Raw genomic sequence first — 23188 nt, 5'->3', positions numbered from 1 at the left:
GGCCCGGCCCCTCCCCAGTGCGGACACCCAAGCCCTGGCTCCCATCTTCTCGGCACCCTCTTTCCTGCAACTGTCCCTGCCCTCCCCCCAAACCCTGGCCTCCCCCTGTCTGTGGAGGACTGTCCCCAGCAGAATGCTCAGGGCTCTGGCATCACCATAAATGTTCTTCTCCTGGCCCCAGGTTACCCTTAGTCTGCTGCTCCCCATTTCTGCTCCCGTGCATGGCAAAGTAGTGGAGTCACAGTGGTTATGGTGGCCATTCTACTCACCCCATGCTCCCCAAATCTGCTCTGGCCCTCGGCCATCTCCCGGCTGCAAAAACCAGACCCCTCCCAGTCCTCACCTGATGGAACTGCAGGCAACATCAGACACAGCTGGTCACCCCTTCTTCTGGAACCCCCTTCTCTCTGCTTTCCTGCCCTCATTGCCCTGGGTTCCTGTTACTTTTCTGACGGGGTAAAGGCTGCAGTTCCTGAGAGCGCTGTCCCGCTCCCCACCCCTCGATGCCACCGTCCACTCTCCCTCCTGGGTCCAAGAGCTGCCACTTCCAGCCCCGAGCCTATGTCTGAACAGACATGCCCGTCTGGTGTCTCTAGGCATCTTCAACTCGCTCAGCCCAGAAATGCTTCTGGATCCTTTCAAAACTCAATCCTCCCTCTTCCCTTGTCTTAGGAAGCAGCATCCCTGTATGCTGACGGCTCTTCTCCCAGAAAGCCCACTCCCAAGCCGTCAGTGGGTGCTGCTATCCTCCCTCGTCCGTCCCTGGATTCCACAGACCCCCATGCAGCCAGCGGGAGGGACATCACACAGACCTACACCCTGGGGGTCCTCTTGGGAAACGGGCCCTGAGTGAGGGGCCCCTGTGCAGCCCAGCCAGACCACAGCCAAGGGAGCTGGCGGCTGCCAACTGAACGCCACTCTGCTAGGTGTCCCCTCCACAGCCGGACGCCCTAGGGCGAACTCTGGGCAGCCTGTGAGGCCATTTCATACCTAGGAATGTGCTGTGCTTACTCCTGGTTTGAGTAACACCACACCTTCTCACCACCTTAGCTGCCAAATTAACCACATAGCCTCTAATGTATCTGCTGGAGACTCTCCGTCCAGCTTATCACTGAGGTGCGGCATCACCCCCACAAGCACCTACTGTGTGCCAGGCAGAGGCGCGGCATCACCCCCACAAGCACCTACTGTGTGCCAGGCAGAGGCACGGCATCACCCCCACAAGCACCTACTGTGTGCCAGGCAGAGGCACGGCATCATCCCCACAAGCACCTACTGTGTGCCAGGCAGAGGCACGGCATCATCCCCACAAGCACCTACTGTGTGCCAGGCAGAGGCACGGCATCATCCCCACAAGCACCTACTGTGTGCCAGGCAGAGTTTGAAGCACTGGGGCTAGATCAGTGTGCAAGACAGAAAGTCCCTGCCTTTGCAAGCCTACTGCCTGGATGGGAAGACAGAATCCAATGTTAAAGAAAAGATAAGACAAGTAAAGCGGCTTCTGACAGCCTTGAGCAGTGTGAAGTAAGTCGGGGTACGGGGGGCAGTTAGGATGACTAATGGAAGCTGCTCCAGGTCATGCCTTGCACTGGCTCGGTGTGACCCTCCAGCCCATCTCCGCGTGCTCCTGCCATGCCAGCCTCATCCCCTTCTAGACCCTCAAGTGCCCACCTACGTCCCTTCATGAGCTCCGTCCATGTGGCCCCCACGGGGTGCTCATCACTCAGGTCTCAGCTCCCCTGACCCACCCCTTGGGGCCTCCCGGAGCCCCCAGGTGAACGTGAGCCCCTGCTCTTCTGCAACCGAACCCCTTGCTCCTTCGTAGCCCCCCACACTGCGGAACTGCAGGGTGAGGCGTGCGCGCCTTTGTACTCTGCTTGCGTGCTTCCCGTGAGGACCAACATCAGGACGATTTGCCAGCATCGAGCCAGGGCCTCCCACGTTTTAAAAATGATTGCACACGGGAGCAAACAACCCAGAAGGAACAAATGAACTACACAAATTTTGGGTGACTCGCTTAATCTCCCTGAGTTCCACAAATGAGAAACAAAATCACATCGCCACAGTGTTAATACAGAATAAAAAGGGCGCAGTTGTACAAAGATATACCACGTGGCCGGCACACGGAAACCACTCAACACATGGATCTAAAAAGCCTCGATTCAGCCAATACGCACCCAACGCCAACTCTGTACGAACCGTAACTTGGAGACAGTTTAGAAGGGGATGCTGGCAGCATCAAAAGACAGTGATGGTCTTCCTTTAAATAACAGGAAATAAGCACAGGCCTGGACTTTCTTTCTTCTCTTCTTTTCCTTTCTTTCTCTTCTTTTCCTTTGCCTCTTTCGGAAAAATCTAAGTGCAATCTTTTCTAAAAGCAACTTTTCTAAAAGTTCCTAAAAGAACAATGGACCTAAAAGCACAGGGCACTGGGTGTTATACGCAACGAATGAATCATCGAACTTTACATCAGAAACCAGGGATGTACTGTATGGTGACTAACATGATATAATAAAAAACATTAAAAAAATAAAAAAATAAAAAAAATAAAACTTCTAATGTGAAAAAATAAATAAAAGCACAGGGGCCTGGGCCCAAACCCACTAACATTTGTGTGACCTTAGGCAAAACCAATCAACCTTTCCGAACATCAGCTTCCTTTCCAGAACACTGTGAGAATTACCTAAGGTCACGGGAAAGAGGTGCCTGGCGGTGGTCAGGGCCAGAGCAAGGCCGGAGCTAAGACACTGTGGGTTCCCCAGGCTTCTAGAAGCTTCCGGAGCTAAGAGACTGTGGGTTCTCCAGGCTTCCAGAAACTTCCAGGAGCTTCGAGTGGTGCCCGGTTCCTCCTCCCTCTTGCCTCTGCATGCTTGGGGCTGAGCCGCCTCCATTATGACAACGGTCTAGGAGCCTGACACAAACTAGAGGAAAGACCTCTCCCTCAGATCCTCTCTGTAAGAGACAGGCCCATGAAGAAATGATGTCGGAGATAAACAACCATGCAAACCAAGGAGATGCCCTTTGTCAAAGATAAATCAGCAAGAGAGCGCTAGGTTAGGGCTCTGGCAGGTCTGAGAAACGAGGATGCAATCAAGACACCTAATGGCATATTTAGACGCCCAGCTAAACTTCGCGTAAGAATTACAAAAGGGATAAATTATTTGCTAGAGAAAAAAGCTGTTTTTAGCGAGGACACAATCACAGATTTCCATGCATCCTAAGCCCCTGACATTCTGAGTGACATTTTCTTTCTGGGAGCTCCTAAGCCTGACTGTAAAGTCAAGATGGAAAGATTAAAAGTAACTGACAATGCTATGATTAAAAAAAAACACACACCAGGTCAACCACGGAGTCTGAAATACAACCTGCATTCAATAAATACTGAATATTGGAATGGGGGTGCGGGAGAGGAGCGGGGCGGGGGAGGAGGGAGGGAAGGGGTAGGGGGGACGAGGGGGGACAGGACAAATGCAGCTCTCCAGCTGAGCACTCTCAGGTCGTGCTTGACAATAAATCTTAAACACTCTCCGGGCAAAACAAGACTGGTGCCCAAGAAGAAATAAATATAAAATTCCAGAGCTCCTAGGTGATTTATAAGAATAAAATCTTGGTGACCTCAGTGTCCTCGCGGCATTCACACGCCAAGAGCAGCACACTGCAGCCTGTTCATTTCACAGAATGTGGGGCTCAAGGAAGCCCGTGCTCCTTATACACCATCATTTCTTGAACCAACAACAAAAACAGGATGGTTAGTACCTTCCCAGATAGTACGGATACCATTCATGTTATACGTTGTCACTACTACGTGTTACTATTGGGTGTACTATTGTGTCTTAACACACAAATGTATTACATACGTACATATGCTAATGACAGCCCTAAATCCTCTGGGCAGGGGTTGTGGAGTACGACCTACTTGCAAATTAAATATCTAGGTGCTGATCACACAAGCCAAATCATTTCACTCCACTTTTCGTTTCTAAGTTTTGGAAGAAAACAGACTTTCAGCTAGGAAATACTTTGATAATCACCTGCTCCTACCATTTAATGTAGTAAGAGACATTTACAAATCTCCGCCAGTAACCAGCCACCTGTCTCCCCACTGCCCATCCAATCCTCGCTCCTTCCTCTTGGGTATTGTGGCAAATTTGAATTTGTTGCCCTTGGCATTCTGATTAGGGAATTAAGCTACAATGAAGGATCACACGTGAATGGCTTCACAAAGCTCAGGTAGCCAAGCTGCACGACCCTGGACCTGGAAACGGACGAACAAGGCCCGGTGCCCAGCTCGGTGCAAGGACAGCCCTGCACGCTCGTGGCTGAAGGCCCGACACGGCCCGACGGCACTCGGCTGGGGAGAGGCAGCCCTCAGGCAGGATGGAAGTCCCTCTGTGCTTAGAACACAGCTCCACTCACAAAGTGCCATGAGTCAGACACGAGAGAGCTCTTCTCTCAAACCAGTGACCGGGCACTCCTCAGGAAGGAGAGACAGCGCTCTGTTTCTGGTGCTCTCTTGGGTCCGTCTCTACACACCATGGGACACCGTTTCCAGGCTCCCCAGGGGACAGGACCAGAGCTGCTCCATCTTGCTCCCAAGCTCTCTGATTTTCAGCTGCTGTTTGCACCGCTCTTGAGAAAGACTCCAAGAGGGGCTGACCCTCTTGAACGCGCGTCTCTTTACCATCTGCTCATGTCCCTTCAAGTCAGGCCCCGGCTCCGAGGCAGAACCCAGAGAGGACTCTGCCACCAAATCCCTGTCCTATCATTAAACTTCACAGTTTAATGGTTTCTTTAGCGCTTATGGTTTCCCTAGTCGAGAGATGAAGAAACTGGGGCTCAGAGAGTGTTTGTGAAATGTACCACGGCCAAGCTTCCACAGAGGAAGCTCCGGTCCTGTCCTGTCACTTACCAGATGTGCGGCTTGCACACACCTCTATACTGAGGACAGCAGCACATTTTCTACTAGCAAATACTAAAAACAGGATGCCCTCCTGGAGAGCATTAGCAGGGGACCCAATTAACGCATGGAAAAGAGACTCTGCATTTTTAAATGCTGCACAAATATAAGATATTATGTAAAGATATAGGGCATTATAACCCATCAGCATCGAGATGACTCCAAATTGACAGAAATTAGTCCGCAGTGGGAGGTGCTCAGGTGAAGCTATGCACCCCGAATCTAGAATCAGAAGAAGTTTGTCGTAAATGGAATCCAGTGTAAGGGGTTTCCACGTGGTCCCGTCACTAATAGTCATCAATATATCCAAGATCTACAAAGAACTTCTCAAACTCAATACACGAGAAACAAATAAACAAATCAAAAAATGGGCAGAAGATATGAACAGACACTTTTCCAATGAAGACATACAAATGGCTAACAGACACATGAAAAAATGTTCCAATTCATTAGCCATCAGGGAAATTCAAATCAAAACCACACTGAGATACCACCTTACGCCAGTTAGAATGGCAAAAATTGACAAGGCAAGAAACAACAATTGTTGGAGAGGATGTGGAGAAAGGGGATCCCTCTTACATTGTTGGTGGGAATGCAAGTTGGTACAGCCACTCTGGAAAACAGTGTGGATGTCCCTTAAAAAGTTAAAAGTCGAGCTACCCTATGACCCAGCCATTGCACTACTGGGTATTTACCCCAAAGATACGACGTAGTGAAGAGAAGGGCCATATGCTCCCCAATGTTCATAGCAGCAATGTCCACAATAGCTAAATCGTGGAAGGAACCGAGATGCCCTTCAACAGATGACTGGATTAAGAAGTTGTGGTCCATATATACAATGGAATATTACTCAGCTATCAGAAAGAATGATTACCCAACATTTACAGCAACATGGACGGGACTGGAGGAGATAATGCTAAGTGAAATAAGTCAAGCAGAGAAAGACAATTATCATATGATTTCTCTCATCTATGGAACATAAGAACTAGGAAGATCAGTAGGAGAAGAAAGGGAAGAAGAAAGGGGGGTAAACAGAAGGGGGAGTGAACCATGAGAGACTATGGACTCTGGGAAACAAACTGAGGGCTTCAGAGGGGAGGGGGGTGGGGGAATGGGAGAGGCTGGTGATGGGTATTAAGGAGGGCACGCATTGCATGGTGCATTGGGTGTTATACGCAAGTAATGAATCATGGAACTTTACGCCAAAAACTAGGGATGTACTGTATGGTGACTAACATAATATAATAATAATAAAAAAAAAAAGAAAGCAAAGAAAGGAAAAATAAACAACTGATATAACCAATAACGAATCCTATGTGTTCAGATGGTGTATTTGGTATAAATGGACCTTCCAAAGATTGTGGCCCCAGACTGAGCGTCCCACTGCTCTCAGGAAGGCCTACCCCTCTCATACGTCCTCTCTGTGGACGTTCTACAGGCAGAGGCTCCAGGGATCTAGCAAGCAGTAAAACCGGTGAATGCCCCCTCCTCACCCACTCCAACAAGCAAACGGAACCCAGAACCCTAGGGAGGCACCCTGAGTTTTTCCCTCCCCTTCAATGTGCAAACTACACCCCCTCTGGGTAGACCCACTCAGCCACATGGCAACCTTCCTGTGTACCCCCCCAAGCCTACTGCTCCTGCCCTCGTCACACACCCACATCTCCTACAACTGTCTCCCTAGACTCACCCTTCTAAGCCATTCTCCATTTGTATCTGGAGTGGCCTTCGAGAACACAAATTTGCCCATATTAACAGGCCACTCCCTGGGTCTCCAGTGCCTACTGCGGAGCCTGACATTCAGAACCCTCCACGAACTAGCCCCTGTCTCACCTGGAGCCTTCACTTAAGTAACTTGACCCAGGGCACGTGGTGGCACAGCCCAGACTTAAACCCCGATCTAACTCCAGGGACCACTGGGTGTCGCCACTGCTCTGCGCTATCTGGGGCCTTGCCTGTTTCACTGTCCATCTGTCACATAGGCTACGCCCATGGCAGGCACTATGCCTGTTCATCACCGAGAATACAGCTTACACAAAGATGGGTTCTGTTCTTATTAAGAGTGATCCAGGTAATTTGGACAAACTATCCCATCAAAAGCTAGTTAGAAAAGCTGGGCAAAAGCAAAATCAGGTTGAGACCATCCAAGAACTAACAAGGAGTAATAAAAGACGAGGTCAAGACCTAGCAGAACAAAGAAATACAGAGGGGTAGATACCCCTACATCTGGGGTCGCCCCATTCTGAAAGGCACCTGCTACATGCCAGAAGAAGCAGCCCAAGGGCTGATAAACTCTGCAGAGTTCTCAAAAGATCTGTAGAACTGGGGAGACAGAAACTCAAGTCCAGGGACTCCAAGGAGAGGTCATCCTGATGAAGTCCCAGAGCTTTTGGTTGGTACAAATGCCTTAAGAGAAAAGATAAGCCAGAAACAGACAGCCCTTTAAGGACCTGAAGCCCTGCTCTGAGTGATCTCAGTCTCTGTGTGGAGGTAATCCACGGTTACGCCCCTAGCTGTCCAGAAGTGGATAATTTCATCCTAGTCCTCGACTGTCATCCTAAACGTTCACATACACTGTCAGGCACACAATCAAAACGACCCAGGCACAGGACGAGACAGGAAACAGGATCACAAACTAAGAGCAAGGACAGATGAAAGGCACAGGACATGGTAAAGATAATCAAGTTTCAGAGACTTTAAGATAATTAGGCATCATATGTTTGAAGAAGTAAAAGAGAAGACAGAATTTTAGAAGACAACTGGACGCTGAGAAAGGAAACACACAAAGAAGCCCACTGTAAATATTTGCCAAAAGGACAGGGGGAAAGGCCAAGCTCATGAGCCTTACCGAGTGAGTTGGCTCGTGGCCTGGGATCCCTGCGCTGGCCAGGAGCAGCCGTGAGCAGTGCAGCAGCAACCTGACTGGGAGCGTGTTCCCCACAGCCAGACTGCCTGGGCTTGAGCCTGGCTCTCTCACTTACTAGTGTGAACCCCGGGGCAAGCTCCGCAGCTGCTCTCAAGTCGCCATCCACGAGATGGTAAGAACAGCAATACCTGCTCTGTAGGGTGGCTAAGAGGATTACGAGTTTGTATTCATGAAATGTTCAGAACTGCGTCCGGCTCTAGGTTCTGCTGTACGCGGGTGGTATGTTATAAGTATTTGTTATATAAATAAAAAGAATGGAATTCAGTTCAGCAAACACACTGCCTGGCCTGGCCTCTCTCTCCAGCTGCCTCTTCCTTTATTTCTTTGTACTCAATACCCCCATCCATACATCAGTCATACCGAGCTACTTTGCTTCACCAAATGCATCTTCCTTATTTCCTATCCTTTCATCTGCTCTTTCTTCCCTCTGCCTGAAGTCTTTCTTCTCTTAATCCACTTGGAAAGCTCATATCCAGGCTTCAAGAACTAGTTAAAATATCATCTCCTCCGGGAAGCATTTCCATGACCCTCTAGGAGGTAATTACTCCCTCTTCTTGGCTCAGCTAATCTTGATTTTCCTTTTAGCATGGGGTTCATCAAATTGTTATGGTCACTTCTGTTTATGTGTCTGTCTTCCCCATTAGTTCATAGCATGAACTATGTCTTATTCACCCCTTTCCCAAATACTAAGCATAACAGTAGTTCCATGATGACGACTGAATAACAAATGAATGACTGACTGAATGAATGAATGAATGAAAGAAATATACTCGGTGTTTGCACTCAGGCCAGTGTATTAAAGCATTCATCACATCCAAGCAAGTATGAATGAACGATTGAATGAATGAATGAAATGTACTCAGTGTTTGCACTCAGGCCAGTGCAGTTAAAGCATTCATCACATCCAAGCAAGTATAGTGTGATTGAGAATTCTTACTCTTCTAAAGCTTGAAGCATGCTCCCGGGGTCCTCTGAAGACAGAATGTCAATCATTTGGTCATTGAGAGCGAGGTCCTCATCGACACCATCGGCTGAGGTGAACTGGGAGTGCTCCAGCTTGCTCTCATGATGCTGAACCTGCAGGGAAATTTCAGGAACAACTGCGTGGGCCTTCTTGTGAATGTCATATGCTGAGAAAGTTATGAGGGAAGGCAGGGATCTGCAGTCAGAGAACTTTGCTGGCCCCGCCACTTGTGAGCAGAGTAAACTCAGACAAGACACTGCATTTCCCTGGACCTCCATTTTCTCATCAATGAGTAGGATCATATTTGTAGTAGCCCTGCACAGGGTTATTGTGCATGTAGACAAAACAATGGATGGAAAGGCCTTTGCAACCTGTAAAGACCTATAAAAATATTTCACCATCATCACTATCACCACCATTACCATCATCATCACTGCCATCACCATCATCATCACCACCATCACCACCTTCACCATCATCATCATCATCACCACCATCACCACCACCACCATCATCATCACCACCATCACCACCATCATCACCATCACCATCATCATCACTATCACCACCATCACCATCATCATCACCAACATCATTATCACCACCATCACCATCAGCACCATCAGCATCACCATCATCACCACCACCATCACATCACCATCACCACCATCACCATCATCACTATCACCACCATCACCATCATCATCACCAACATCATTATCACCATCATCACCATCACCACCATCATCATCATCACCATCATCACCACCATCACCATCATCACCATCATCATCATCACCACCACCATCATCATCATCACCATCATCATCATCACCACCATCACCACCATCATTATCATCACCACCATCACCATCATCATCATCATCACCATCATCACCACCATCACCAGCACCATCACCATAATCATCATGCAGAGAGAAATTCCATTTGGCAGATAGACTTCAACTTCATGCATCTGGCTGGTTGTTACTCAGAATATAGAATTGTCAAATGGAAGTGACATGGGAGATAATTAAGCCCAACCCAATGATTGGATAGATGTCTCTTTTGTCCCTATTGTTGATTCTGCAAAATGGGTGATCACTATAGCTAATATTTAAGAATTCCTGTCCCTGTGTCTTGTATGTGTCATTATCACACAACTGTCACAACAAAGTAAGTGCTGTTGCTCCACATTACACGTAAGAAACCGCAGCTCAGAGGGGTAAAATAACGTTATCTGCACTCACACAGCTCATGAAGAGTCAGGGTTGGTATCTGGTCCCAAATCGGTCTAACTCCTAGGGTAGGAGGAGTGAGGTGCTAGAAGGGGAGAAGAAGGCTGTCTCGTGTTTTATAGCACACTGTCTCACTGGTTGCCTCAGGCTGGCAAAAATAAAGAAAAATGGGAAAAGAGTTCATTCTGTGAACTTCAAGGGTCTTCAGACCTTAAATCAACACTTTTCTTTCCTCTCTGCAGGTGTAACGATCAGCCTTTCATCTCCAGGAATGATTCCTGCTCCCTCATCAAAGTAGCAGGGACGGTTTGTTCTTCTGTGATGGATAATGGCTTTGGGAGAGAAGCCCAAGGTCTGATTAGAGGGGCCCTTTACCTCCTCCTCCCTTTTGCCTGCCACGGACACTGTGGGCCGATCTCACTTTGAAATGACCATCCTCCCCTCTGGGAAGCAGACACCAAGTGAACAATGGGGACAGGACCTGCAGCCTCCAGACACGGCCCCCAGAAGCCAGATCCCGCCTACCCTTGGCCGCCTGGAGCAAGTGTTTAACTTCATGGGCCTCAGTTTCCTCAATAGAAAGTGAAGGGGAGAGATGGCAGATGTTCCGTTCAAGGTGCTGGGCCCCTGGATGACACCGAGTCTCAGCAGCTCCAGCCCTCCCGGCCCTGGAGGGACCAACCTGCCATGGATGCTTACTCCCCGCAGTGCCTTCTGGGGGCAGCTCCGCAAAGCTCATCTCACTCTATGAACTGCCGCCCGAATGGATTATTCAGGGCCTTCCAAGCACCAGGCTCCGTACCAAGCAGCAGGGATGGTGGCAGATACCATCTGTTTTCTACCCATGTCCCCTCGCCCTTGCTGCTTCAGTGTCTACTAGCCCAAAATCCATCAGTTGATACCTACACTTCTTTCCCTAAAGGCTTTTGCTGGCCTTCAGAGCCCATACCAGGGAAATAACATCACCCTTTGTCCAGGCCCCTGTGGGAATGCTGACAATATTGAATCCCTCTGTGGCCCTCCATCTCATTCATGTCCTCTCTTGTGGTTACGTGTTCCAGGCCCCTTGGAGATTAAGATACATAGCTTAGAAATGCCCACCAACGCTGGAAGGGGGAGGCTTGTTTAGGCCCTTTGAAAATTTGTTAAAGATAACATAGTCTCTCCCCCTCCCGATGCACGGATGGTGCCACAAGATCTAATGAAAGGGTAGCTGTCAATCACGGGCACGCGAACCCTTGGAGGTACGAGTGGATGATCTCACTACAATGCCCTCTGCACAACCCCTCACTCTATAAAATCCATAGACTAAGGTCTGGATTTTGTGAGAATGGCCGCACAGCGCCTGGATGACCCCTGACCTGATCCCCTGTCAGTAAGTTATCCTGAATAAAAGTCTATAAATGGTATGGAGAGGCCTGTTTCGTTCTCTGGTCTCCAAGGGCCTTCTCAATGGGGAGGACAGTCCTTCTTCCCCCACCTTCTAACAGCCCCTTTACCCCCATGTCCTCGACCAATGACCAATGGGGTATGATATATACTCCAGCTCTTTCCCTCTTCAGGTGGGATGACTCTGAGGCTATTTCCCTACTGTCCCCAGAGGTCCTGGGCAGGGTGAAGCTCCAGAAACCCACAGGGATAACCTGACCAGCTGCCTTCCCTTCCTGCCTCACCTCCTGACCCCACACCAATACTTCCTGGGATCACTCCCCATATAAACTACTTGCATTTGGACTCTGGTCCCGGGGTGTGCTTCTGTGGGAACCCAGAGCAAGACAGGAATAGAGATTAAGACATTCACAGACAAGTCCAACAGATTAGGAGGTGTGCTTGGTGGGGTCTACAGAAGCTAGGCCAGGAACCTGGAAACAGGGCTCCCACCCCAGCCAGAACTATGCTCACTGAAGGGCAGAGAGGTTAGAAAAGCCCCTGGTGTGAGTGTGGTGTGCTCACCCCCCAGGGAACACTGAGTCACTGGGTTGACTGGGTCTGAGGGGGGAAGTGGACAGTGGCAGCAGAGGTGGGTAGAAGCCAGCCACGGGGGATTCCTAAGCCAGGCCAAAGGATCCAGTCTCCCCCTGAGGATGAAGTGAGTCTCCAAAGACCTTTCAGCAGGGAGTGTGGACCAGGACCTGAATTAGTGTGGCGTGAACAAAGAGCTGGCCACACAGATGGGGGTGGGTTATCCAGTCAGACCGCAGGGGCCCTTCAACCCTGGCCACTTGCTGGAAACATCCAGGGAGCTTTAAAAACGACTAATGACAGGGCCACATCCTGGGACCGTCCAGTCAGAGTCTCTGCAGGTGAGCCTGGACACGAGTATCTGTCATTTCCCCAGGGACTGGGACATCGATCCAGGGCTGAGACCCATTGAACTGGAGGATAAACATCAGCCTCGCGGCTACTGCCAACCCAACTACCCTCCAGGAACACAATGCACATGGAGACCCACCTGATGTCTGGTGGGCAGGCCTCCCTTCAAACACTGATATCGAGCCAGGAAGAAAAGCGTGACCCAGGTCAGCACGAAGGAGACGACGGAGGCTATGAAGAATCCTGCCGCATGAAGGCCATGGTTTGGGACAACCTAGGGGATGAGAGAGAGAGAGAGAGAGGGACTTGTCCATGGTCACACTTCACATCTCTCAGTCAGGTCACAAGGAAGAGTTACAGCAGAAGCAGCACGGAGTCAGCGAGACTGGCCTGGCTCTGGCCCCAGCTCTGTCCCCACTGGCTGAGACCATCTCGGCCTGAGCCCAGCGCTGCACTTCTCCGAGCCTGTTCCCTCACGGCGTGGCTTCCACACGGCACAGCTGAAGCACTGAGCAGGACAAACGCTGCCAGGAGCCCAGCATGGCGGCTTGCACATAGTAGGACCACCCACCCCAAGCCTGGCATACTGCAGGCACCCCAGAACGTGACATGCCTGGATCCATGTGTAACAAACCTAAGGCAGCACTAGGGACCCGTGAGCTGCTCTGAGTCAAGGGCAGAATTTGTAGTGCCCTTCCCTTCCCCCCACGCCGTCTGCTCCCCCTTCCCAAGAGCATTAGAGCGGCAACCCGCAGCCCACTCTGGCCTTCAGGACCACGCTAGAGGATGCGCAGGGCAGGGAGGCAGCCGGCTGCCAAGCAAACCGACAGCCTGGCTTAACGTGCCCGGCCCTCTCTCTCCTCAGAGGCGTCCTCTGGGCTCCAGCCAGCGAGAGCCTGAGACAAATATGCATCCGTGACAGGCCAGGAGCAGCTGGCAGCAAACAACTGTGAGAAGCTGCTAAGTCCTAGACGCTCCACCTTCAGCCCCTCCCGCCACCACTTCCTTAGGTTCGAGACCACAGCAGCGGCTGAACCTGACAAGCCCTCGGGATGGGCCAGGCGCGGGACTGAGACTGCTGTCACGCTTAAGCATGCATCAGAACCAGCAAGACTTGTGGAAACGTGCCTCCCCAAGACCCACCCTGGGCTCCTGATTCACTAGACCTGGGGGCAGGGCCTCAGAAGTGGCTTTTCTGTGCTATTTGTCCGAGGAACACATTTTGAGAACCGCTAGGCTAAGGGTTTCACAAGGCTTAACTCCTTGAGTTCTCCCAAAGACATTCTGAACAAAAGAAAGAGCTCTGGATTTTTAACCCGACAGATCTGGATTGAAATGCCGCCTCTGTCAGAACAGTTGTGATACCCTGGATGAGGGACTTGACTTCCAGCAACCTCACTTCTCTCATCTGTAAAATGGGGATAAAAATTAAATAAAGTAGTAATATAGAATTAGTACAAAGCTTGGCTCATGGATCAATCAGCAATTATTTACTGAGTATTTACTGTGTACAGGGCTGTAAGTTGGGATTCTTTCTCCATTTGTGTGATGATACTCTTTATGTGGGCACTGACTGGGTCTGACCCAGGTCCACCTCCTATTCACAGGTAAGGGGGACCTGTAAACAGCAGAGTGGGTGAAGCTTGGGCTCAGGACTCAGACCACCTGGGTGTGGCACCATCTCTGCGTTATTGGTCACATAGTATTGGTCAGATGAGTTCATCTCTCTTGGCCTCTGCTCCTTCCCTTATAAATTGAGACAGTGGGCCACCTCCAAGGGTTGTACTGAGGATTAAACAAGAATATGAATGAAGTTGAATGAGGTCGTTAAAAGAGTGTCTGGCTTTAATACTTGCTCACTAAACACCAGTGATTATTGCCGCGTCTTCCCTTGTGGGCTGCGTAAACAAAGGCAACTCCTTTATACAGTAATGGAGAAGCTGTATGGTGGGCATTAATGAGCCATTTTATCAGAAGGTGGCCTCAAAAACAGACCTGGACTGAGAGCCTCACATTTTGATAACACTTTCATCCTTTGGAACGTTTTCATCAAAATGTTCACACTCAAAAACAAGAGGGACAAAATATGTGTGTCCGTAACAAGAGGCTTTGTCACGGTCAGCCCTTTAACCCAGCGATTTCATGCCTAGAATTCTCTCCTCGGGAAATAACTTAAAAACATGCATAAAGCCTTATATACAGGTTGGTTTGGTCTAGAAATACGCACAAAGATTTGTTCATGTATAAGGCTGTTTTGCAAAGCATCATATAAAGTAACACAAACGTGTATGGATCCTAAATGTCCCCAAAACAAAGAGTGATTATATTTTAAGTTTCTATAAATTATTCAATCCATATAATGAGCAATTATGTAACCACTTTATTACTTTTAAAAAGCACAGTAATGTACGTATACTAGGGAAAAGAGTTCTTAACAGAAGTCACGTGTTAAAAAAGAAAAGCAAATTCCCCTGTGTTACCTTCCCCTATCCACTCTAATCCAGCTTCCCAGGGGTGAAAGTCTGAAACCAGTACTGGTTTTAGTTTTTATGATTTAGTTAACCAGAATGGTTAGTTAACTTAAATACTCTAAAAATTATGCATGTATCTTTACTTCTTGAGTCATCAAATTACATATTATTAACTGAATTCCTGTTTTGACAGATGTGACTTTAGGTCAGGAATTTTTACCTTACAGATTTACAGGGTTTGTAGCCTATAAATATTCCTTTCCGTACTTCCAATTGTAATTATTTTTAGTTTTTCAATTAGCCACCTTTGTAACTTTAAATTAAAAAATTAAACTTCAACTTTTATAGCACTTAATTTAGAGACTATTTCTTGTCATCTCATCTTCTTACTAAAGAAGATAATGAAACTAGCGTCCCACACTTGCCTCCAACTTGCCTTTCCCACTTCTTTCTTCCATAATTTATTAGGTTTATAACATATATACTTTGTTCTATAACCACAATTCTTTGTGATTGTTTACAGTTTCATTCCAGAAACTAAAACTAAAAATTTTAAAAGACATTATGATGATGATGATTAGGTAAATGTTGTTCGCTGGAAAAGTACAAAGTGTAATCCTATGTTACTATATATCTGCTCTCCAAAGCAGTATATTTCTAATTCAGTCCCTTTTCTTACACTTTATCAATTATTCAAAATCATGCCAGATTTTTAGTTATTAGCTTCAGTTTGGAGTGACACTCCTTTTTGTGTACTTTTTGTTTGTCCTGGAGTTTCTCACTGTCTTTCTTTTTTCTTCTGGTTATATACCATTTACTTAATGGTATTATCTGTTACAGGGAATGGATTCTTTTTTCTTAAAGTCTCCATTCCCAGAACGCTCTGACACTCTGATCTAATCAGGACTGGTTACTTTCCAGGCCTGCTGCACTGCCGTCATTTGGAGCCCTCTCTTCACAGCTTTCTGTATTGTCACACATTATTCATTAAAGCAAAACTGTTTCTTGGATCCCATTTCTTTCTTTTCCTTGGATGCTTCTTCCCCCCCCGCCCCAAACTCCATGGAGTATTCTCAGATCTGTTTAGAAAAGATTTTTTGTTTCATATGTCTTAAAATGTTGTTACTTTGCCCTCACTGGATTGATAATTTGGCTGAATCTATAACTCAGGTCCCAAACCATTTTTCTTCAGAACACTGGATGTATCATCCCACTGTCTTCTGGCATAAATGTGTCTGATGACTTAGAAGGGTCTGTTTTTGCTTTCTAGGAATTTTAAGTTTTCCCCTTTTCCTTTGGAGTTCTAAATATTTAACCATTAAAATTTTTGAATATTTTTAATTATAGTAAAATACACAAAACGTAAAATTTATCGTCGTAACCATTTTTCAGTGTGCATTCCAGTAGTAGTAAGCACAATGACATTGTTCTGAAATCACCCCTACTATCTATCCCCGAAACTTTTCATCTTACAAAACTGAAACTCTGTTCCCATTGAAACATTTCCCCTTTAATCCTCCCCCAGCTCCTGGCACACATCATCTTACTTTCTGTTTCTATGAATTTGACCCTCTAAGAACACCGCATAAGTGTAACGATACAGTATTTGTCTTTTTTGACTGGCTTGCTTCACTTAGTATAAAATCTTCATGGTTCATCCATGTTGTAGGATGTGGCAGAATTTCCTTCCTTTTTAAGTTTGAATAAAATTCTATGTGTGTGTATGTATATATTGTTTATCCATTCATTCACTGTTGGACACTTGGGTTGCTTCCACTTTTTGGCTATTGTGAATAATGCTGCTGCAAACATCAGTATACAGATATCTCTTTCAATTTTTCTGGGTATATACCCAGAAGTGCAATTACAGGATTATGTAACTCTATCTTTAATTTTTGGGGAACAGCCAAATTGTTTTATCTTTTTTTTTTCCAATAGTAACCATCCTAATATGTATGAGGTGGTATGATCATGGCTTTGATTTGCATTTCCCTAATGATTAGTGTCTTCATGTGAGTACCACACATGTGTATATCTTCTTTGGAGAAATGTCTGTTCAAGTCCTTTGCCCATTTTTCAAACATGTTGCTTTTTAATTATCATTGAATTGTAGGACATTATGGACTGAATATTCGTGCCCCCCAAAATTCATCTGTTGAAATCCTAACCCCCAATATGATGGTATTAGAGGCTGAGGCCGTTGGGAGATAATTAGGTTATGAGGGTGGAGGCTTCATGAATAGGATTAGTCCCTTTATAAGGAAATGAAGAGGCCAGAGCCCTTTCTGCTCTCTGCCATGGAAGGACACAATGAGAAGAGGAAATCTACAAACCAGTAAGTGGATCTCATTAGACACAATATCTGCCAACACTCTGATCTTGCACTGCCCAGCCTAAAGAACTGAGAATATAAATGTCTGTTGTTTAAGCCACTCAGCCTATAGCAATATGCTGTAACAGCCCAAAAACTGACTAAGACACAAGAGTTTTTAAAATGGTATGAATGTTATTTTCTCCCATTCCATGGGCTGCTTTACACTCTGTTGATTGTATCCTTTGATGCACGTAAGTGTTTAACTTTGATGTAATTCAATCCTATTTTTTTCTTTTGTCATTTGTGCTTTTGGTGTCATATAAAAAAAATCGTCACTAAATCTGATGTTATGAAGTTCTCCCCTACGTTTTCTTCTAAGGGGTCTTATTCTTAAGTCTGTGATCCACTTGCAGTTAATTTTTGTATATACTGCAAGGCAAGGGTCCAACTCCATTCTTTTGCGTGTGTATATCCAGTCTCCCAAACATCATCTGTTGAAATGCCTTTCCTTCTCCCATTACTCTTTCCACTTTGGTCGAAAATCATTTGACTATCCATGCAAGTGTTTTCTTAGGTTCTTGATTCTGTTCCACTGGTTTATGTGTCTGTCTTTATGCCAGTACCACACTGTTTTGACTATTGTAGCTTTGTAATAAGTTTTGAAATCATGAAGTATGGGACCTCTAGCTTTGTACTTTTTCAAGATTTTTTTTGATTATTCAGATTCCTCTGAAATGCCTTATGAATTTTAGGATGGGTTTTTCTATTTCTGTAAAAAATGCCTTTGAGATTTTGACAGAGATTCCACTGAATCTGTAGATCACAGCATTATGAAGTCTTCCAATCCATGTGCACAAGAGGACTTTCCATTTATTTGTGTCTCCTTTAACTTCCCCCAGCAGGGTTTTGTAGTTTTCATTGTACAAGTCTTTCACCTCTTGATTAAGTTTATTCCTAATCATTTTATTCTCTTTGATGCTATTGTAAATGAAATTGTTTTCTTAATTTCCTTTTTGGATTGTTCATTGTTAGTGTGTAGAAATGTAACCGACTTTTGTATGTTGAAATTCTAATACTATTTTTAAATGTTTATATCCTAATGTAACATTTTTTTTTAAGATTTTATTTTTATTTATTCGACAGAGATAGAGACAGCCAGCGAGAGAGGGAACACAAGCAGGGGGAGTAGGAGAGGAAGAAGCAGGCTCATAGCAGAGGAGCCTGATGTGGGGCTCGATCCCATAACGCCAGGATCACGCCCTGAGCCGAAGGCAGACGCTTAACTGCTGTGCCACCCAGGCGCCCCCTAATGTAACATTTTTAAAGAAGGTACAAAATGGGTATTAAGGAGGGCATGTGTTGTGATGAGCACTGGGTGTTATATACAACTAATGAATTGTTGAACATAATAAAAGATTAATTTTTTTAAATTAATTAATTTTTAAAAACCATATACACAGGAAAATCCCAATTTCATCAGAACAAAAATAATATATATGCACACATGTACATATATATAACCTATGAGGAATATCCTCTGTAATTCTGCTGAGTGATTGCTTGATGAGTTTTTTCTTTGTTTCTGTGTTTTCTAAGATCTCTACAAGAGCATGTATTACTTGTATAACCAGGAGACAACAAAAAGAATAATAAATAGCTTTTAAAGGTAGACAAGGCAATGCAGCACTCAGACCCCCCTTCGAGGAAAAACTTGGTGCCCAGCTGTGGGCAGTGTGGTCAGTAGAGAGCCTCCAGCTTCACGGTCTAGATCAGCTGCAGAGAGTCACCTCGTGAGCTCATGCCCTTCCTGGAGGCAGCCCACGTCTGGTAACAGAGCATGGCAGAGGCATAATGGCCAGCCATTTAGCCTGACAAGGGACCCTCAGACAGGCAACGCTTGCTCCAGAGTTCACTGCCAGGTGAGGCTTTGTCACAGATCACAGTGACACAGATCACAACTTCGCAGTCCTCTTTTGCCCAATCCCACTTCCACCTTCTTCCCTGCACAGGTGATCACTGCTTGTGCTGGGGGGAACCCCACAACCACCCCAAGTTTGATGGTTCACGAGGAGGACTCACAAGACCCACCCTATAGTCATTCTCACGGCTATGATCTATTACAGGGAGAAGATACAAAGCAAAATCAGCACAGGGAGAAGGCACATGGGGTGAAATCCTGAAGAAATCCAGAGTCCTCTCTCAGGGCCGTCACACAGGACTTGTTTAGTTCCTCCAGCAACAGGTGTAACAACACAGCAAAGCTCATGAGAGACTCAGTGCCCAGGGCTTTTATCCAGGCACCCTCTCCCTAGCATGTTCCAAAGTTCCAGACTACCAGAATGAAAGCAGGCATTAAGAATAAAATATATTGTTTATAATATATTTATATACATTTATTTGTATTTATACTAGCTTCAGCACAGTGAGCCACTCTTATCAGTTGGGGGAATGGTGGCAACTATTCTGAAATCCAATTTCCCAGACATTGGGCAAGGGCTAACCTTGCAAGCAGGCCTTTCTAAGGAGGGCCATCTCAAGCCAGATATATTAACTGTTTTCTGAATGCTGGTAAACATACTATACCCCAAACTTTGTCTCAGCATCTGCTTCTGGAGAAGCCAGTCTGTGACCAGTTTAATTAGGAATGGCTGTAGATTATAAGAACATTAAATGTGTTACTAGGGGCTAGAAGGCAATAAAAGTAGTCCTCGTTCCTGTGGCTGCAGTCAAGGTTCAGTTTTTCTCACAGACCAACAAGGTCAACCTGACCTTCAAGACAGTCCCAGTCAGGTTAGCTTTGGCTGGAGCTTTGGTCCAGACATTTATTGGAAACTGAATCAAAGAACAATGTCACATATGACTTTTTTGGCTATTGATCAATCAACCTCAGTCCAAAGATGCTGTTATCAAATATGGTCAGGGAACCAGTTCTGTTTCCATATTTGAATATCCTCCTGATTCTAAATATTACATTTTAATTAAAACCAAAATGACATGCAAATTCTCCATTTGTGCTGGAAATAGCCCTCTGCGCCCTGATATGTATACCTACTGGATAAGAAAAAAAAAATCAATACACTGTATAAATATGAATAGCATTGCACAGAGGTTACATTAAAATATTGATGGAAAGGAAACAAAACCTCTGTGTCTAAAGCGAACAAAGGGGATATTGATTAGCAATTTGTTTTCAAGATTCCTCTTCCACAGAAGGTAAATGCTTTTTTTTTTTCTTTTTTTCCAGCTTTAGCAAGAAGAATGGGGAGAGACAGGGAATTAGTGGCATCTGATCACCAACAACATGCAAGACCCTAGGCCAGATGCATGGAATAGGTTTAATTGTGTCTTCCAAAAAGATATGAAGTCTTAAGCCCCAGTACCTAAGTGGCCATATTTGGAAATAAGGTCTTTGCAAACGTAATTAAGTTGAGTTCATATTGGATTAAGGTGGGTCCTAAATCTAATGAATGTTCTTTATAAGGACAGGGAAATGTGGAGACAGAGTCACACAGAGAGGGCCATGTGACCATGGAGGCAGTGACTGGAGTGATGTACGTACAACCAAGGAAGGATTTCCAGGAGCCACCAGAAGCTAGGAAGAGGCAAGTCCTCTTCTCTAAAGTCACCAAAGGGAGCACAGCTCTGCCAACACCTTAATTTCCGATTTCTAGCCTTCAGAACTGTGACGGAATAAGATTCTGTTATCCTCCACAGTTTGTGATGATTTCTTCTGGCAGCCCCAGAATAAGGTACGACATATGCTTTGCATCATTCAATCTTCAGCAATCCTGTGGGGGATGTATTATCCCCATTCTATTGATAGATGGAAAGAGATTAAATAATCAAAGTCCATAGCTAAAAAACCAGAGCTAGCCCTGCTTGACTCCAAAGTCCGTGTTCTCCTCCCATTAGATCACGCTGCCTTTGTCCAGGGAGTTGTGTAGTTGTCTAAAAACATTTTTAGTCCTAACTTCCCACACCATGATAGAAGTTACCTGCCTGATTGATGAGAACCAGGAACAAAGACTAAGAATTACATGCAGGCAGAGTCATTGTCTCCCTCTGTCTGTCTTCTCCTTTCCTACTTCATGAAGTAGAACTGGTCAGCTGGGTCAGGCCACCATGCTTGTCTTCCTCTTCCCACCCCCACCTTCTCTAATCTCTGCCTGAGGTCTTGCCCTCCTTTGGCCATTCACATGGCCAAGAGACTTTGGAGAGTACAGGCAATGTGGCAGGCCATGGGAGCAGGACCTGACACTGATGCAAGAATGAATGCCTGTTATCTAGAAAGAGGGTAAAGGTAGGGCAAGTTCTACAAATCTTGCCATCTTTCTCCCTTCTCTCTTGCAATCCCTACTGTCTGATACCAAGTGATAAGTGCATGTAGGTAGAGACTGCCTGCTTGGGGCACGTCCACCCACAACTCTCACTTTCTTCTTTCAATCTTCATTTATCAGTGTTGCTAAATTAAACTAGGTCTTACTCCCCTGACCTGCCCAAAATGCCTCTGTTCTTCAACTTTCCTCTCCACGTAAATGGCTAAAGGAGAGTAAGATCTCAAGATGTAGCTTTATGGGAAGAGGGAGGCTCCACATAATTATTACCACCTTTATCACCATCATTACCCTCACCATGACCATCACCATCATGACTACACCATCATCCTCACCATCATTCTCACCATCATCATCATCATCACCACCCCTACCACCATCAGCAGGACCATCACGATCACCATCATCATAGCTGACATGTACTGAGCAGACTCTAGGCACCAGAGATGGTTCCAAGTGCTTTACATGCATAAATTCATTTAATTCTTACAATAATACCACAAAATGGGCACTGTTTTAGTCTACATTTTTACAAATTAGAATACAAAAGTATTAAGAAGTTAAATAAATGGCCCAAGATCACACAGCTAGTCAACAGTGAACCTGGGATTCACCCCCAGCTGTCAGGGCTAGTAGCCTTCATACCACAGCTGCCACTCTGGGGCTCAGGCTCTGTCCTGGCCTTTTACCAGGAGCCCTGCATTGGGTCATCAGGGTCTTGGGCCACTGTGAACATTGTGATTCCTATTCTGAGTAAACAGCTCACTCTTCTGGACTGACTGGTAGGGCAGGATTTTAAAAATCTCCCAGTGTCTGGCCAAAAGCTTCTACAATCCATTCCTTAAAACTACTCTTAACCATCAATATCTTTATTGAACTTTTGCCAGAGGCCAGGCCTTACTCCCTTTCTAGTCTTTGAAACAATACTTAAAACTCCGAATTCTTAACATCCATTTCATATGTACAGAAACCAAGCTTTGCTATAACTGTGTTTGCTGAAACTCTCTACTGAAGTGGGCTGCCAGGACTGACTCACTGTTTGGATGTGGTGGTAAACTTTCTTGCCATCTAGCTTATTCAGCGAGCCCAGGGCTGGAAGGACAAGGGGGAAAACAAGATCCAGGCCCTGCTCTGAGGACCTCATAATCCTGCAGAAAAACAGAGAGGTAAGCACGCTGAAGTGACACGGTGTGACTGGAGTGAGGCTGGGGAAGCCTGGAGGAATGGGGCTGGGAAGAGGAACAGCTCTTAACCTAGCTCTAAGGACAAAGGAGGCTTTTCACGAGGTGCCCCATGGGCAGGGGAGAATGAACCGGGAGGAGGGCAAGCCAGGCAGAGAAAAGAGCTGAGCAGGATGTGCAAGTGGAAGAAATGCAGCCCAGGTCCCAAGGGGCCTTCAAGAGCAGGTTAGTGATTCTCAACATCATCCTAAGGGCTTCTGGGAGCATCAATGCAGGGTTTTAAGCCAGGAAGTAACATGGTCAGATCAGTATTTTAGAAAGTTAAATCTGGCTACTATGTGACATCAGCCTGGAGGAGGACAAACTGGATGTGACAGCCAAGGAAGAGAGGATGAGGACATGAAACAAGGCTGCAGGAAGCAGGAGAACATGCTAGTAAAGACCGAGGCCCTAGCTGGGGATTCAGCTCTCAGTTCTACCCCCTTCCACA

The 23188-nt window shown here is 46.1% G+C and overlaps 1 protein-coding gene across 5 annotated transcripts in view; it reads right to left on the bottom strand.

Moving 5' to 3' along the window:
- EVC2 (EvC ciliary complex subunit 2) overlaps positions 1-23188 on the bottom strand; it is a 125561-nt gene that overhangs the window by 76114 nt on the left and 26259 nt on the right. For all 5 annotated transcript variants that reach the window (XM_057309602.1, XM_026514381.4, XM_026514382.4 and 2 more), the window contains 2 exons: positions 12538-12672; positions 8821-8960 (listed from right to left, as the gene is read on the bottom strand). In XM_057309602.1, the coding sequence (XP_057165585.1) occupies positions 8821-8960; positions 12538-12672 (275 nt within the window). The remainder of the gene's footprint in view (positions 1-8820; positions 8961-12537; positions 12673-23188) is intronic.

Source organism: Ursus arctos, unplaced genomic scaffold (genome assembly GCF_023065955.2).
Source record: "Ursus arctos isolate Adak ecotype North America unplaced genomic scaffold, UrsArc2.0 scaffold_9, whole genome shotgun sequence".
In the NCBI taxonomy this organism is placed as follows: domain Eukaryota; kingdom Metazoa; phylum Chordata; class Mammalia; order Carnivora; family Ursidae; genus Ursus; species Ursus arctos.
Note: the sequence above shows the minus strand (reverse complement) of the source record. Positions and strands in the feature narration are given on the sequence as shown.